At 42.0% G+C, this 18,970-nt stretch overlaps 1 protein-coding gene across 1 annotated transcript; it reads right to left on the reverse strand.

Annotated features, from left to right (window-relative positions):
* Positions 1–14,286: 14,286 nt before the first annotated feature.
* Positions 14,287–15,021, reverse strand: LOC308264651 (platelet factor 4-like; the record flags this gene model as incomplete). Its single annotated transcript, XM_080698021.1, has 3 exons — positions 14,287–14,374; positions 14,485–14,614; positions 14,928–15,021. 3 exons carry the CDS (start codon positions 15,019–15,021, stop codon positions 14,287–14,289), a joined length of 312 nt encoding a protein of 103 aa, XP_080554147.1.
* Between the last annotated feature and the right edge of the window lie 3,949 nt (positions 15,022–18,970).

Here is an 18,970-nt window from a genome sequence, read left to right on the forward strand (position 1 = left end):
TTTGGAAACTTCATCATGTCTCATAGGGTTAAATGTTTTGTCTTCATGATTAATCATGCTGTCCAAATCTCTCATTTATTTCTTATAACTGAAGAGAAAGTGATGTAATGGTCTCTAGACCCAACTCAAAACTGACGTAAATGAGAGGAATAGGCAGACTCCAACTCATCCATAGGAGCTGCCAAAAGAATGAGACACGTGAAGAAGCAGCCAACATTTGTAGATCATGCAGAACTTGACTCCTGGACATAACTCAGTCAAGATCACTTGTTTCTGTAAGTGAAGGAAAAAGGAAAACGTTTTGTGGTTGTCGTTATTTTCTCCTTAATATGTCACTTGAATTCGTGGCATCTGCATAAATAAAAACTCAAAATTTGTAAGCACAGGGATTGTGTAGGCTTGTATAGTAAACAAATTCTTTCTTGTTTAAAAAAATACTTCTCCAAGCCAAGTCTTTGTTTGAAAGGTGCCTATGTAGACATTTTTTTTTGCAGTCTTTAAACCCATGCAAACAATAATTCTTTAAGAAATGGGAGAATCTTTTAAAGTGAAAACTTTGGTGGTTAGATTCTGTTTCGCCGTAACCATGATGGAACCATTCAAAACTCAGAAGCAGCAAGATCCAGGGCTGCTCGCATCTTCTTACTCCCCTGCCTCCACTCATTGCTGCAGCAGCCAGCTGCCTCCACGTGTAACCTAGCAGCTCCTCTCCTCAGCTGCATCTTTCACTTTCAGTTAAAATATTCCTGTGTTGCTGCCATGGAACAGCCCTTGCTCATGAGGAAAAGGAGCCAATGCTCCTTTTTTCCAATGTTTTGTGCAGACATTCTACTTTTCTTTTCCTCACAGGGTTTCCACTAGGATTAAATCCAATTGTCCATTCCCTCTTTTTCTATTTTATTCTTCATTCTTATACTTTGGGGACTGCTTCCCAAATAAATGATCCACATATCGGGCACATTACTTGAGCTTTTCTTTTTTGAGGAACGTCTCGACTGACACACTGCTTCATTGTGAGAAGTTGCCGTGCTGACTGGCAGGTGGGAATGGGCAGTGTAGCTCTACTCTAGAACAATTTGCCTTGGGGCCTGGTTCTCTTGCAACTGCCGTCCTGTTTCCGTAAAATGATCTCTTCTAATGTAACGACTCTGTCTCTGAGGGGAGAAGAATGAAAATGGTCAAACATGGCATTAAATCTACTCTCACAGTCCAAGGGTATTGTCAGGGTCAGGGTCAGCCTGTCCACTCAGCTTCCCCAGAGGCTATCTGTCCAGCTTCTATTTCCCTTTCTTCTGGTAACACACCCTAGATGATCTTTTCTTAGTCCAAGGAGCTCAGATAGGATGAACCCTTTCTCAGTTGCTTTTCTCTAAGCCTAATCCTCGATTCTGCTGATTGACTCAGAGGTGGGCAAGTGACCTAGATCTGGTCAAGTTGAAAATAGTCTCTAGCTTTTTTGCTTCAATAACTTAAAAAAAAAGGTTCTCAATTCTCCATGAGTTTGCTAAATTGGTAAAATGAAAACTGTATTAGTTTATTTTCCATTACCATAATGGAATACCAGAAGTTACACAGTTTATAAAAAAGAGGCTTATTCAGCTCACAGTTTGGGAGGTCAACATTTAAACAGTACTGTGCTGGCTCTGATCAAGGTCCCCCTAGCTTCATCAATTCATGGTGATGGCATCACAATGGTGGGATGGTGGGAATATATGTGTGTGTGTGTGTGTGTGTGTGTGTGTGAGAGAGAGAGAGAGAGAGAGAGAGAGAGAGAGAGAGAGAGAGAGAGAGAGAGAGAGAGAAGCACCTCATGGTTTGAGAATGTCCAAACTTGCTCTTTTGTAATAACCATCTTTTGAGAACTAACCCAGGGATTCTGCAAGAACTACCTTAATCCCTTCTGAGGTTACTCTTTAGGTCTCCCAGTAACCTAAGGACCTCTCACTAGGCTCCACCTCTTAAAGGATCAACCATCTCTTAACATTGCCACTGAGGTCCAAATCTCCAGCACATGAAACCTGGAGGAGGAAAACAATATCCAAAACACAGCAGTGGCCTAGAATTTTGCCAATTCTTGGATAATCTGGCTGAGAATGAAGTTGGCCTAGAAGAAAGCACAGGTATAACATGAAATGGGACAAACTTATACTTTGGAGAAAAAATTTTGGACACTTATATCCTCCAGCTAGCTATGAATTATTCATAAACTTTTAAGTTATGTAGGGCAACAGATTTTCTTTTAAGACAGACCAAATTTGATATTTGTCTCTTTTCAATGAAACAACCTTCTCAACACCCCATCTTCCATTCTCCTGCTACAGACAATTTTCAAACACAATCTGCTCTATTTATATTACTGTTAATGTATACATTCATCATAAATGAAGCTCTGAATTAGGTTACCAAGAGGAAAATAATAAACTCTACCACTACTAAATTCATGGTCTATGGAGTAAGACAGAGGACCAAGACACTGTGCAATGGACAGAGCTCTAAGGGCACTCAGGAGAGGGAGCAGCCAACTCTCCTTTTTTAGAAGGTATGAGCTGCCAGAGAGAACTTCTTAAGAAGGGTGCTACCTAGGGTGAATGGTGATGGAGGAACCCAGAAAAAGAGGACAAAATAGATGAAGGCATGGAAGCAGGAAACAATGTCTTATGACCTGAGAATAAAAGTAGCAGTTTATTTTTCTAACTTGAGGCTTAACATTGAGGCAAACAGTGCTGAGAGACTGAGCTGGAGGATGGGTGTGACTCAGTCACTGGGAGGTTCCTGCTTATTACGCAGGGGCCATTTCAGATGCCCCCTCTGTTTCCGTCAGCATTCTCCCTGCTGTGGCCAGACACTGAAAATGCAAATTATATAGGAAGAAGCGTATTCACGTATTGTTCTGGAGATTTTAGTCCATGTTAAACTGGCTTCCAACCAGGAGCCAGGGCTGCAGGTCCTCAGGGCATCATGGTGTGGAACAGAAAGAAGGAGAGAGCTTGGTATCAGCTCATGGCACCATGGGAGGGAAGCAAGGAGTTAGAGAAGCTGGCCCAGGAAAGCCCTGCCCTCAGGGACCCTTCCTCAGCAACCAAGTTCTACCTACAACATGACTGTCTCCAGGCCATGAGGTCTTGGGGACATTTAGAGTCCAATTTATAATGTCCTCCTTCATCAAAAGCTCAGAATTCCTTACACAGGTTTGTATTGGCCCTTGAGTACAGATTGCGGGATGGGTGCACATTGGTTTATACATTCTTCTGGAGGACTAGCCACTCTGCAAGGAAAGCTGTCATATCTCATTTTCCTTTGCCTCTTTCAGTCTCCAATATGAGTCTTATCCACACTAAGCACACAGCAGATGTTTGTGGAACTAATTCATGAATAAATGCTCTCAGGCCATCGTTTCATATCCAAAGTAATATCAGGTAAAACACCAGGAAACTGCCTCCAAAGGATTTTAGCAGCCCAGGTTTTCTCACTTTCTTTTGCCTCTTTTGGGTACTCACTACTTAAATACTCTCTCAGTCAAGCATAAGTGAGCCCAGAGACAGTAGGTCCAGAACCAGAGTTAGAATTCTAGAGCAAGGGCGGGAGAAGTGTATCCTACCTGGGACAGCAGAGAAATGATCCTGAGCCAAAGTCATTAGGAATTTCTGAGACCAAGGTCTGCCAACAAGTCCACAGATGAAACCAGATAAGTGAACCACCCAGGCCTGGGGATAAAACAACAAGCTTCCAGCCTGGCCGACGCCACAGAGGGAGCTAGTGTATGCATCTGCCGCAAACGCAGATCCAGCTATTAAAAGGAGATGGTTTAGGCTAAAAGTAAGTGAATAATAGCTATTCATCCTACATATTTAAATATTTATCTATGTGCTATAATAGGTCTGTAGAAGAGGTATAGTTAAGCCGGGTGTGGTGGCGCACCCTTGTAATCTCAGCATTTGGGAGGCTGAGACAGGAGGATCTCAGTTCAAGAACAGCCTCAGCTACCTAGTGAGGTCCTTTGAAACTCAGTGAAACCCTGTTTCAAAGTAAAGAATACAAATTGAGATTGGGGGTTTAGCTTGGAGGCAGAATGCCCCTGGGTTCCATCCCAAGTACTGCAAAAGAAAAAAGAGGTATAGTTAGATAAAGTCCAACTTCTAATGGAAACTTCTTCATTTATACTATCTACTTTCTTTTACAATGGTAGATCATCTATTTTTCTATTCCTGACATGAAAATCTGATGATATGATCAGTCCTAAAACTTAAAATCATTCAGTCAACACTAAGAAATATTCCATTTATTAGTTTTTCACTGATCTCGGGGAATAAGTTATTGATTTTAATTGTTTTTATAAGTTGTTTTGCATCCTTTATTCTTCTAAGATTGTTTTCTGAATTATTTATTAATAAGTAAACGACATGATAATAATATAGTTTAAAAAGAAGAAATCCAGGATTGCCAAAATTACAAAAGAAAAGGAAATGAGATATTTTTTCTTGAAAAATATTACATAATGTTTTGGAGATGAAAACATTACGGCTTTTTTTGGGGGGAGGTGGTGCTGGAGGTGAAACCTAGGGGCTTTCTACCTCCGGGCTCTACCCCCAGACCTATTTTATACTTTATTTGGAAACAGTCTAAATAAGTTGCCAAGAGCCTCACTAAGAGGCTGCCTTCGAACCCGTGCGATCCTCCTGTCTCAGCCTCCCAAGCGCAGGGATTACAAGCGTGCCCCACTATGCCCGGCAAACATTATGATATTGAGATTATAAAAACAAGATTTAGGAAGTTGAAAGATGGATGTATTAGCAACAAATAAAAACAGCATACATAGCATGAAGATACAGCCTTCAACTAAGAAATTTAGGAATCATCACAAAAACTTGATATTAGAGGCACTTTCCATAGTGTTTTTCAATGTTCCTTATCTCCAGTGTTTTGGTCAATCAACTTTCTGTTGGCCAGGTTACCGGATCCTCAGCATTCCACTGCACCGGTACACCACCAGCAACACCTACATGATTGTTCCTTCTCTGTGTTTAATATATAGAAATATTTGAGCACTAGTATATCAGACACTTATCTGAAATCAGGAATGAAGTGAGGGAATAGCTCTGAGCCTTATTCCTGATTTAAAATAGAAAAAAAAATGATAACTGAGTAGTCACAGGGCAGCTGAGTAGCTCTTGTGATGATGGCGGCACAGGCCTTGCCTCTTTCCTTAATCCCCAGTCGTCCTTCTAGTTATCTCTGGAACACTGAGAAAAGAAGACTGATCCTTCAGGACAGTGGAAAGTGAACGCCATCGGTTCCAGCTGTGCTCTCTGGCTGCTCTGCTTTCAAGTGTTATGGCCTCTCACCACAAAATGCTGGAGAATGGTGTCATTTTGTGTCTGCTTCAGAGAAGAGATAAATAGTTTGTAAAGTAACTTTGGCCTAATTTGATCATGTCTCCAAAGTCCCTATGTTAGAAACTTTACCCCAATGAACCAGTGTGGAGTGATGATAACCTTAAAAAGAGGTGGTCCTGAGGGTCTGCCCCCCGCCCCCCAATGCACTAGAGCCCTTATCACAGGAGCAGTTTTCGTTACCGTGGGGTCAGATTTCCTATAAAAGATGAGCTCCACCCCCTGCCTTCAGGTGATGTCTTCTTCCACGTTCTGATGTGGCAAAAAGATCCTGAGCAGGTTCAACCCTTCAGTCTATATTTTCAACCCTTCGGAACCATGAACCAATAGATTTCTAGTTATTATACAGTACTCAGTCTGTGGTATCCTTTTACATCAGCACAAAATAGACTAAAGGTGTTGCACCTAAAGTTTATTTCATTTTCCTATTTTCTTTACTAGAAAGCCAGTGTAGCCAAGTTTCCAATCACCAGATGCCCTGCATATTTTATAATCTTTAGAGATAGTGGTTGATAAACACTGTGGTTTTGTTATTCAATTCTTTTAGTTGTTACCATGCATAGAAAATACCACCTGTGTCTGTTTATATTAAATGTTCTCTCTGACCAGCTGTCTGCAGCTAAGCTTTGTGCTGTGGTTGTGTGAAGGGAAGTTCTCTCCTGGTCTGTTTTGTTTTGTTTTTGATACTGGGGATTGAACTTTGGGGCCTTCTACCTCTGAGCTACATCCCTTGCCCTATTTTATTTTGGAACAGGTTCTCACTAAGTTGCAGACAGCCACAGTAAGTTGCTGAGGCTGGCTGTGAACCTGAGATCTTCCTGTCTTAGCCTCCAAGTACTAGGATTACAAGCCGGCACAACCACGTTCAGGTTGGCTTGGATCTTAATGGGCTGTGTGTTAGGTCATGGAGTGTGGCTACCACTATTTGGAAATGATGCATGCGCTCAGGGTAAAGCTCTGAGGAAAGGGAAGAACAATAATATTCACTTAATAAGGTTCCTATTTTGGGGTCAGAAGCTGTGCTGAGTTCTACTGTGAGTGTGACATACTCCTCTCCTCACTTGAAAGGGGGACAATACTGACCTTGTTTTACAAGTGGGGAAACCGAGGAAACTAAGAATCACACGGAGTCAAAACCAAGATTTAACCCAATAGTGTTGTCTTAGTCTGTTTTGTGTCACTATAACAGAATACCACAAAACACGTAATTTATAAAGAAAATAGATGTATTTCTTAGAGTTCTGAAGGCTGGGAAGGCCAACGTGGAGGAACTGTACATGGTGAGGGTATTCTTGTTGTGTGACAACATGGCAGAAGGAATCACATGGAGAAAGCCCCTGGCGGGAGGATGCGGGGAAGGGGGAGGAGAAAGAGTAAGCCAAGAGTTGAATCTACTTTTATAACAACACTCTTTCCCCATAACTAAGCCACCCCTGCCATAACAGCAATAATCCATTGGTAACAGTGGAACCCTCTTATCTAACCGCCTCTTTTAAAAGAAAGAAACTTTTATTGGTGCATTGTAATCACGCATCATCATGAAGTCCAGCGGTAGGAACATACACGCACAGCTCTTGGTGGGCTTGCCTTGGATCCCCGTCCCCTCCCCTTCCCTAACGATACTGAGATTGGCACTGATAATTTTGTAGATGCGTCAATTGAACAGTTTCCTTCACCAAATGTGCTGCTCCTTCTCTTGCATCCCTTCCCTAGATCCCTGCCATTGTTTCACTGGAATTTCTCCCTCTTTCTCTGAGGTCCCTTTCATAACTCAACTTCCCTCTAGCTTCCACGCATGAGAGAAAATATACCACCCTTCATTATTTATAACTGGTTGATCTCATTTAGCATAATGTTCTCTACTTCCATCCATTTTCCTGCAGCTAACATTATTTTGACATTAAATAACATAAAATGACATAATCTTCCTCTTCTTCATGGCTAAGTACTAGTCCATTGTGTGTCTATCTCATAATTTTGTAACTAACTCATCTATTGATAGACATCTAGGCTGGTTTTATCCTTTGGCCATTGTTAATTGTGCTGGTATAAACATGAGTATATATGTACGACTATAATATTCTGACTTCAGTTCCTTTGGAAGGATACCCAGGAGTGGTATAGCTGGGTCATATGGTAGCTATCCACAGTGATGGCACTAATTTGCAATCCCACCAAAAGTATATAAGAATTTCTATTTCCCCACATCCCTGCCAGCATTTGTTATTGTTTGTATTCTTGGTCCCCACCTCCCAATACTGGTACAGTGGCATTTACATTTCAACGTGTGTTTTATTTTTATTTAATTAATTAATTAATTAATTAATTTTGGTGATACCAGCATTCCTGGAAGCCCTTCTACCTCCGGGCTACACTCCCAGACCTATTTTATGCTTTTTTATTTTTGGAAACAGGGTCTCTTAGCCAGCGCAGCTGGCTTCAAACCCGCGTGATCCTCCTGTCTCCACCTCCCAAGTGCGGGGATTACAAGCGTGCGCCACCACGCCCGGCTCAACCTGTGTTTAAACGGGAAGATTTAAACCATGGTAACTGTCTTAATAGCCCACTGGACTAAAGCTGGCATCTATGGTAATAACAAGCACATGAGCCATATTAAGTGAAGAAATCAGTATTTCTTATCAGAAATCTAAGCCCAGTTAAAGTTGTGTTTGTTTCTTTTCCACAAGCCTTCCTATAAAACAGTGTATTTTCTGCCTTCAGTTTAGTTTGAATTAGAAACAAAACCAGGAAGTCCACGACTGAAGCAGAACAGGCAGCGAGTAGAAGTAGAAAAAGACTTCGAATCTCACAGTCCTGAGGACTCCTGCTTGGTGTGACATCTTCACACCCAAAGCTGCTCCTCCTGGGGTTCCCAGGGCCCCAGCTCAGGGCAGGTGAAGGTGGAGCCTGGGAAGAGACTGCGTTCAGGCAAGCGGCTGAGCTCTGGAGCTGCTCCCGAGGCCCCTGCTCACTCTCCCAGCGTCTCCTGTACAGTGAGCTGCAGTTACAAATGCTGCCGCTTCACTCTAATTAAAGAACCAGAGTCATGGTTTTAAACTCCAATTCAGGACTTAGTAGTGGTTTATGAAATTATAGAGTAGTGGTTGACATTTTTTTGTGGTACTGGGGATGGAACCAGGGACATCCTACCTCCGAGCTACACCCCCAGCCCTAATTTTTATTCTTTATTTTGAAACAGGGTCTCACTAAGCTGTGAAGGGACTCACTAAGCAGCTGAGGTTGGCCACAAATCTGCCATCCTCCTGTCTCAGCCTCCCAAGTACTGGGATTACAAACGTGCACCACCATGCCTGGCTCCATGGTCTACATCTTTAAAAAACAGAATGCAGTAGGACAGTCTAGGATAGAAAATGAAATATGAGACCTACAGTATAAAACAAGTGTATTATTATACTGTAAGTTTGTCGTGTGTGTGTGTGTGTGTGTGTGTGTGTGTGTGTGTGTACGCGTGCATGGGTGTATATGGGTGGAACTATGTAGGTATACATAGACACAGTGAATTTATATACATAGAGTATCTACCTACATTTGAATGCTGAATTGCATAGGTTTGCCATTCATTCTCTGGCCAAGGAAAACATTTTGTTCCTTTGAGATGGTTTTCTATTATAAACTTGGGACGGAATGCTAACTTGCATTATAACTAAGTAATTACTAACTGCTTCCTTTATGAGTGTGTGTGCAAATAAATGGTGTTTTACTAAATATTAACAGTTCAGTTCATCTTATAACTATCAAATGATGACTATTTCAAAGCTGGGCATGGTGGTGCACCCTTGTAATCCCAGTATTTGGGAGGATCGCAATTCGCGGACAGCCTCAGCTACTTAGTGAGACCCTTTGCAACTCAGTGAGACCCGGTTTCAAAATAAATAATAAAAAATAGGGCAGGGGGTATAGGTCGGAGGTCAAATGCCCCTGGGTTCCATCCCCAGACCCGCAAAAAAAAAAGAATAATAACTATTTAAATAAAGGAAAAGAATACTTTTGAATAGTAAGATGAAAGGTTTTTTTTTTTTAAAAGTCTCCTCTTTATTTTTCACTTTCTGTTATCTATAATGAACACTAAACCCTCAATGTTCTATGTATAACAGAGGAAATTGTTGTTACCACAAAAGCCTTAGAAAAAAAATATGAAGAACAAGTTTCAGGAGCAGAATATCCCCTGGTGGTTTTGTTTTGTCACTAGGGGCCGTGACAGGCAGTAAGCGCCTAATTTGTGGACATTTCCTACTGCCTCCATCCACCACCTGGGGCAGGAGCATGGGGTGGAGGGGCAATTTAAGTGCACTCAAGCTTATCACTATATAAAGTCTTAAACAACAGGGGATTGCTGAGTGTCTTGGGCTTTTCCTGGCAGGAAAGAGCTCTCCTATGCCTTGATTCAGAAAGGGCAGCAACTCAAAAGTATTCTCAGGCTAGTTAGACCAAGGTAATCGTGGTCCCAATACCCAGCACTGGTTGACTCAGCAAAAGTTGTTCTGGCCCTTTGACCCTTCAAGTCACAGCTACTAATTACTGCATACAACTAACTGTGTTGTTTGAGACAGGCAGCAAAATGGAATAAGCAAAGAAACCAGACTATTCCCATCTCATTTCCAATGTTATTTTTCCTCTGGAATTTCATTTGATTTGAAGAACTTTTAGTGCTATTGCAATTTTTTTTGTGTGTGTGTGTGGGTCTGGGGATGGAACCCAAGGGCATTCGATCTCTGAACTACACCCCCTGCCCTATTTTTCATTCTTTATTTTGAAACAGGGTCTCACTGAGTTGCAAAGAGCCTCACTAAGTAGCTGAGGCTGGCCGTGAACCACTATCCTCCTGTCTCAGCCTCTTGAATGCTGGGATTACAAGTATGTGCCACCACGCCCAGCTTTTTTTTTTTTTTTTTTTTTTTTTTTTTTTTTTTTTTTTTTTTTTTTTACTATTTACCACCAACAATTGTTCTGATAAATACCACTCCAAATTTATTGGGGTGGTGTATTCAAAACATTATTGTATCAGGAATTAATATTTGCTAAACTAGGCATGGTAGTGCACACTTGTAATCCCATTACTTGGGAGGCTGAAACAGGAAGATCCAGGTTCACAGCCAGCTTCGGCTACTTAGTGAGGCCCTTTGCAATGTAATGAAACCCAGTTTCCAAGTAAAGAATTAAAAATAGAGCTGGGTGGTGGTGTAGCTCAGAGATAGAGTGTTCCTGGGTTCAATTCTTAGTATTGCAAAAAAAAAAAAAAGCAAATTTTTATATTAATCTGGCCCTTCGGCACACCATCTGTTATCCTAGTGACTGAGGAGGCTGAGACAGGGTGTCGTAATCTAAGGGCAGCCTGGGAAATTTGGTGAGACTCTGTCTCAAAAATAAAAGCTAGTCAGGCTGGGAATGTAGCTCAGTGGTGAAGCGACAGCAAGCACAAGCCATGGGTTCAATCCCCAACACAAAAACAACAAAAGAATTAACACTTGTTGATTTTTAAACATAGACTAGACTATGCATGAGGAATGATATCAAGTGTTTTGCATACATCATCTTAGGTAGTCCTCACAATAGCCTGTGAAGTGCACATTCATAATATCCTCACTTCTCAATTGAGGAAACCAATGCACAGGGAGGTAGTGACAGCCTGAGCTATCATGCTAAGGACTATGGACTTTTAATGTTTTATCAGGAAAAGTACCATGTTTGTATCTGTGGTTTGGAAAGATAATTTAGATGGCAGTACATAAAGTTGTGCAGAAGGTAAAAAAAAAAAAAAAAAAAAAACACCAAGTGGGTAGAAACCAGTAGTGAGACCACTGTTGACACTCTTTCCTGATGATACTCCATTTCTATAGAACTATAAGCTTCCATGGAGGTGTGCTGAGGACTTAATGAAATATTATCAATGAGGGGCCGGGGGAGTGGGGAAAGACCCAGAGGAAAACAGACCACGTTGTGTGCCTGTCCATTTCTGTCACTCTGAACCTCACTGCGATGTATAATTACAAAGCACCAATTTTAAAAAAGCCAATAAAAAATAATCTTGTGTCTTTTTGTCTCTGTGTTTCATCTTGTGGCAGGTCCAATCTTCCTTTTGTCCCCCTGTTAGTTACTACCCCACCTTCAGAAGCTAGTTTATAGGACAGTTCCTGTTTGAAGAATTAGTTACCATGTCCCTCATCTGTGTGAAACACTTAAAGCCAGAGTAGGAGGTTAGGCACCAGATCTGTACAGCTTTTAACTAGCTGAGGCCCTTCCAAAACTGTTACCTCCATTCTACCATGGGAATAATCGTACTTGCCTTTTGATGTGGATGCAGAAATATTAGCTGACATCGTGGCACTTTATAAGCCTCTAGGAACTGTGTCTACTTTAATTAGTCATCCTAAGGAGCCCTCCTCCCCAAGGGACTGACTTGTACCATACCCAATTTTCTTTAAGGAGTTTATTTCTATCATTGCACACACTGTCACGTTAGGCTGAAATCACAGTGGGCCGTGAGCACGGAAGGGTCTGCAGTTCCAACTGCCTCACTTGCATGCGGTCTTCCTGAATAATGTGCCCCAACACCAGATTCCAATGCCCTGATGATTGGAAGCTCACAAAATGTGACTTTATATGTAAAAAAAAATCCATAGATTTGCTAAGGATGTGAAGAGAGAATGGTTATTCTGGATTCTCCAGTTGGAACCAATGTGTTACAAGTATCCTTGTAAGATAAATATCAGATAAAGAGGGAGCTGTGACAACACAAGCAGAGATTGGACCATCATAATCTGAAGGTGGAGGAAGGTGACACAAGCCAAGTGTCCTCAGCAGGATTAGATTGTGGAAAAGAACCAAAACATGGCCCCAGTCATCCCAAGAATGCTGCAGTCATGACCAAGACAGGTTATTTATTCATTAGTACTCCACACAATCTCTATACAATGCATGATATTTAAGGACAGAGAGAGAGAGAGAGAGAGAGAGAGAGAGAGAGAGAGAGAGAGAGAGGAGAGGAGAGAGGAGAGAGGAGAGAGGAGAGAGGAGAGAGGAGAGAGGAGAGAGGAGAGAGGAGAGAGGAGAGAGGAGAGAGGAGAGAGGAGAGAGGAGAGAGGAGAGAGGAGAGAGGAGAGAGGAGAGAGGAGGAGAGAGGGAGAAAGAAGAGAGAAGAAAAGAGAGAAGAGGAGAGAAGAGAGAAGAGGAGAGGAGAGGATAGAGAAGAGAGAAGAGAGAGAAGAGAAGAGAAGAGAAGAGAAGAGAAGAGAAGAGAAGAGAAGAGAAGAGAGGGAAGAGAGAGAGGAGAGGAGATAAAGAAAAGAAGAGGGAAGAAAAGAGAGAAAAGGAGAGAAGAGAGAGAAAAGAAGAGGGAAGAGAAGAGGGAGGAGAGAGAGGAGAGGAGAGAGAGAGCAAGAGAGAAAAAGAGAGAGAAATTACTTCAACCTGGAAGGCAGGTCGGCAGTCCCTTCACACGGAGCTCAGCCGGCTGTGTCGGGGCCACAGGCCTGGGTCAGTTGTGAATCTGCTCCAGGTCTTCAGGCCTGACAGTAACCAGTGCTCAACCTGAATCAAAGGGGAGGACTTGCCAGATGGTTACCAGAAGAGCTGCCAGGTCAGCATTCAGCCTTGTTATCAGTGGTCAGAATGGCAAGATGGCAAAGATTTTGGTTTCTTGGCCAAAAAAGCTGTGGGTTTTCAGTCTCAGGGGCTGAAAATTATAGAATTCAGGTTGCTAGGGACTAGATGTGGTTGTTGAGACATTGCAGCTGGGTGGCAGGCACTGCACCTGCATTGCCCATGAGTCCAGGCTTTGTGTCTGGCACCTGCTTGTTGCTCCAATACCCGGGATGTGATGTGCCACACCTGTGTGTGTTGTGAGAGTTACACTTGCCCAGTATACATCATGTGTGAGTCACATCCAAGTGTGCTTTGGGAGTTAAAACCCTCTTTGGCTTTAATGGAGCCTTTTTACAAATTTGTGCTCCATACATCAAGAAATACAGGTGGCCTCTAGGGGCTGAAAAGGCAAGAAGATCACTTGTCCTCTGGAGCCTTTGGATTTAGCCCTTTGAGACTCATTTTGGACTTGTGACCTCTAAGACTGTAAGATAATTTTGAAACAGGGTCTCACTGAGTTGCAAAGGGCCTCACTAAGTAGCTAAGGCTGTCGGTGAACCATGATCCTGCTACGATTACAAGTGTGTGCCACCACACTCAGCTGTGTCTGGATTATTTACTTAATTATTTTTTAGAAGAAGCTAGTAGAACAGGGCGTGGTGGCGCACACTTGTAATCCCAGCGCTTGGGAGGCTGAGACAAGAGGATGCACAGGTTCGAAGCCAGCCTCAGCTACTTAGTGAGGCTCTCAGCAACTAGCGAGACCCTGTTTCCAAGTAAAATATAAAATAGGTCTGGGAGTATAGCCCAGAGTTATAAAAGCCCCTGGGTTCCACCCCCAGTACCACAAAAATAAGAAGCTAGTAATCCTTTAGTGCTATTAATTATTTATTAATGAAGCTAATTATAACACTAAAAGTAAATATGTATCTCTGAAGCAAGACAATCATATAAATATGTAAATAACTCTCATCCAACTTATAACATCAAGCAAATACAGTTCTATTACACCAAATCTTCTTTCAACTTCTTTTTTCCATAAAATTCTGGAGATGATTTTTTATGGAAATATGATGTGTCAGCACTTTTTCCATTCTATTATGAAGAACTGTTTTGACTGCACCACAGCTTGATTCATTTTATTTATTTACTTCAGGGTTGAAAAATAATATAAGTATCAGATTCTTTTGGAGAGAGAGAGAGAGAGAGAGAGAGAGAGAGAGAGAGAGAGAGAGAGAGAGAGAGAGAAAGAGAGCAGATATGCTATACAGCAAACTGCAGACTTCGGTAGAAGCTAACTTGACAAGAGTTTCTTGACTACTCTCTTATACAGGGGGGCCTGTGGGTCCAGGCAAACTTTCCTCCCGTTCTTCAGGGTAGCTCTGCCAGGGAGAAGAAAAGAGGTGCATCTTTCAGCCTGTTTCCAAGACAGGGTTATTGAAGGGATGGGCATTGGAATCAGGGGCACAGAATGGGCAGGACGAGGACTCACATCATCTGTGCCTTGGCACAGTGGCGTCCGGCCTTGATCACCTCCAGGCTGGTGATGTGCTTGGGGTGCACTTGGGGGGTGGTCTTCACACACACGCAGTGCAGGTCCTCCTCTCTTTCTTTGGGGTCCGCTGGAGGTGGAGGGATGGAGAGGTAGGGAGGGAGAGTGACTCCGTGAGTGGCCAGAGGCCTCTCAGGGACCTTTGCCACCGCCTCTGGCTCCCATTTCCTTAGTTAAAAATCACACCTCTCTTAGAATGAAGGTGTACAGACTAGGTGGGCCGTGCACAGTGCCACACTGGGCTGGGTGCCTGCACAGACAACAAGCACCAAACAGCGTGTGGGACATCACCATTAAAGTCAAGGACGCCTCCCCAGCCTCCGGCTTCCCAGAGCTGCTCCTGTCCCTCCCTGCTTTGCTCCTGCTCTTACCGGCCTCTCCACTGGTGAACGGGACCACGGTTGGCAGTAGCAGCAGCCCCAGGAGCAGCAGCCCTGCGCTGCGCCTCAGGCCACTTGAGCCGGCTGGAAGGCTCATGTCTCAAAGGTTCCTGCAGAATCTGAGTGTTCCCAGGAAGTGGGGCAGGACTGCACAGGCCAGTGACTCCAAGGACTCTCCACGCCTTTTATTCCCACTGTCAGTTGGGTCCGGAAATCTGGGGTGGTGGATGAGGAAATGGTGTGCAAAAACTGAGCCATTCCAGCCAAGAAGAGCCGGGCTCTGGCCAACCAAGATTAAAACCAAATAGAACAGAACGAAATAAAACAAATAAAGGCTGGAGTCAGCTGCCTTGGCTGAGAGCTGGCAGCAGGATCCACACTCCAATCCAGATGTAAATACATGCACATTTATGGCCATAGAAATGGTGGTGCTTGGATCATGTAAGATGCCTGTTTTCTTCATGTGGAAGAGTGGAGTTCCCAGTAGTCAGCAAGCAGTTTACACCGCCTGTGCCTTTGGGACCCGTGCAATTTCTCTTTTCTTCAGGCTCCCAGCTGAATTCCCAGACACTGCCCATAGACTCCTGCATTTCTTGTTCCTTTTTATGCTTGTTATGTCGTACTGATCATTGATTGTGGCTACTGTGAGGTGAAAGGTGTGTTTGTAATCACCTTCTGCTGCTAGACTCCTGGGTGGGATTTGCCAGGCTCTACTAACCATATCCAGTATAGCAAGGACTGTTATCCTCATAACGTGCACTCTTGGAAAAATTCCTAACTTAATAATTGAATGCATTCTTTTTGTAAAAATGTAGGACCTGAATGATTCCTCATTTGTCTCCATCCTGGATAAAATTCCAGAAGAGGACCTGGATTAGAGGACCAGAAGAGGTAAGCTGGGTTGCACAGAAGTGGGGAACAGCAGTGCTCTCAGAGGAGGACAGAGGAGGGCTGGGTTTGGGAGTGCAGGGTATGCAGCAGAATTCCACACAGGAGAAGGGGAGAGATCACTATAAATTGCTTTCACTTCCTTGAAAAGGAAGGACTTGGCTCTTGATCAGCGCAAGGCACACACCCATCGCAAAGCCAGAGGCCGTCGCCATGCAGATGGACAGTGGCGAAGGGCTTTGGGAGTCCACTGGATAGAACTAGCTGCTACCTAATTCTCTGCAGGGCAGGACTTCTATAGGAACATGCAACTTCATTCTAGGGCCTGGAATTTTATTTCTTTTATTCTCCCCACCACTTATCTTTCATTCGGCTAAGCCCTGTTCATTTTTGTTTCATCAGCTTAAATAACACTTCCTTAGAGGGGCCTGCCCTGACAACTATTTCCATTATGTTCCCTTGCTTATTTATCTTACAGCACCTTTTCTTTTCCTGTTTTGCACAGATAATACATACATACACATACCTACATCATACAGACAGAGGTGTGTGTGTGTGTGTGTGTGTGTGTGCGCGCGCGCGCGCGTGTGTGTGTTGTGTTGTGTTTTAAGTGTTTAAAATGGTTTCTTTCCTTAAGTTCTGCCAGGTTAGGGGTTGTAACTTATCACTATTTTGACACATTTTATACCAATCAGCTACATTAGTGATGAGAATACTTGTTGAAATGAGCAGATTGCTATATAACACATATGTCATTGTAATTGTCGACTTGTCTGTCTCTCCAACTGCATAGTGATATCTTCAAGGACAATTCTCCTTGACATGTAGCTTTCAAATGTCAGCATCTATTATAATGGTTGTTGCAAACCATTTTGTAATTTATGTGTACTTATGGAGCTGAAACTGAAGTTTTCTGAGTTAGCCGCAGAGGAAATGGATAGGAGCGATAGTGTTGAACAAGGACAGGCAACACTGGCTCACTACAACTTAGCTCTGATTTCAATATATGCAGAGTAAAGGAATTCAGGTAGTAGTGAATAGCAGTGAAATCTCTCTCCATATTTAAAATAATTCAATACAGGTACACGACAACAACACAAAAGCATCTCTATCTCAGGAAGTGTAAGCATAGCACAAGCACTGTGTCCTGTCTCAAGAGTTGGCCGCTTTCAGTGAGAAATCACTAGAGAGATCACTGAGTTATTTTTAATTATTGGCAAAAACTAATGAAAACGACTGCACCCCCACTTACTTTTTTTTTATGACATGTTTATATATTTTTATTAACTATTACTGAAGAAATGCACATATGCAGTAGACAAAGCATTTTAATACATTGAGTCCATGGTGGTGAGGAAATGGTAAAGGAGTCCTTAATAATGCATGAGTTACATGTACAGTATGTAAATGTTTCCCAAAGCCGGTGTATAGGGTGAAGTAGGTAGACTTACTCCTTCTCCTATGACCTGCATACTATATAAGCTACTAATGCATCAAGTGCTATTTTATGTATTAATTAGTGCACACAAAACACATACTGCACCTCATATCTTGAAGATGATTAATAAATTTTGATGAATATACTATGTTAAAATGGCACAGATCATCAACTTAGTGACTTTTGTTGGCAATGTTGTAAATATCAAAGTGTAAAAAAAACACAAAAAGGAAATTAAAACTTTCCCCCAAGTCTGTGAAATTGATAGTATATGATAACAAATCAATAAATATTTCATATCCATTACTCTGTAATATAGTATGGGGATATATTTTATGGGCTAAGAAATTAATGAAGGCTTTATTTATTTTATTTTATTTATTTATTTATTTTTGGTGGTACTAGGGGTGGAAACCAGGGGCTTTCTACCTCCAGGCTATACCCAGACCTATTTTATATTTCATTTGGAAACAGGGTCTCACTAAGTTGCTGAGAGCCTCACTAAGTAGCTGAGGCTGGCTTCAAACTTGTGCGATCCTCCTGTCTCAGCCTCCCAAGCGTGGGGATTACAAGTGTGTGCCACCATGCCTGGCAAGGCTATGTTGATTTTAGAAAGAATAATTAGGCCAGGCGTGGTGGCGTACGCTTGTAATCTCAGCATTCCGGAGGCTGTGACCGGAGGATCGCAGTTCATGAACAGCTTTAGCTACTTAGCGAGGCCCTTCACAACTCAGTGAAACCCTGTTTCAAAAATAAAAAAACAACTAAAAAATAGGGCTGGGGGTGCAACTCAGAGGTACAATGTCCCTGGGTTCCACCTCCAGTACCATAAAAAAGAATAATTAGTAGTTTAGTTTAAGCTTTCTGTTTTACTATTTGGAAGCCTAATTCTAGAACAAAAAACTATAATCATGTACATATTAAGTAAATGCAAATATATACAAACATACCTGAGTCAAACATTTAACATTAAATAAAATCTATCTCTTGCTTTTTTTGTTTTTTGGTTTTTGCAGAAAATACTGGAGTCTCTTCTTTTTTAAAAAATTTTTATTGGTGCATTATATTCATACATCATAGAGTTTCTTCTTATAGAGAACATGTTAGTGGGTTTTTTTAAATCATGCATTTGGTGTCCTATTAGCATTAAATATATTCACTTTAAAGTAAATTACCATTGCTTACAAAACTTGCATCCTACAACTTTATTATTTTGGAGGTTTAAAAGCTAAACATTAGAAAAACATTTCAGAGAACACTTTGAAACTTGACATTCTAGGACCAAAACACTGAAAAACTCTAGGTGTTTAAATATATTAAAAGGCATTGACTGAGAAAGCATTCTGCGCTTGGCTCTGTGATCCCTAATGTCACTGAACACTGTGAAATCTAGTAGTCATCGTGGACATGTCTAGCCTAAAAATAAAGATAGAGAAAGGAATTTTCAAGAAAAGAAATGCAAAGCACAGTACAATGTTTAGCCAAGGATTAGGGAATAAGCCATAAATTTGATGCTATAACTAATCTTGCCTATTTTCAGCTTCTGTCATCTTTTAACCAGCCTTTTCAGAATAAAATGTAATTTTTGAGACAGGATATAAAACATATTTAAATTTTTATACAGTAAGAACAAGTATCCTGTGTAATTAAGAATCTTAGAAAGTCAAGGTTTCAAAACCCTACCCTTCCTGGAGGGCAAAAAAGTTTGGTAGAAAGTGAA

Source organism: Muscardinus avellanarius (assembly GCF_963383645.1).
Source record: "Muscardinus avellanarius genome assembly, chromosome: 6".
Classification (NCBI taxonomy): Eukaryota; Metazoa; Chordata; class Mammalia; order Rodentia; family Gliridae; genus Muscardinus; species Muscardinus avellanarius.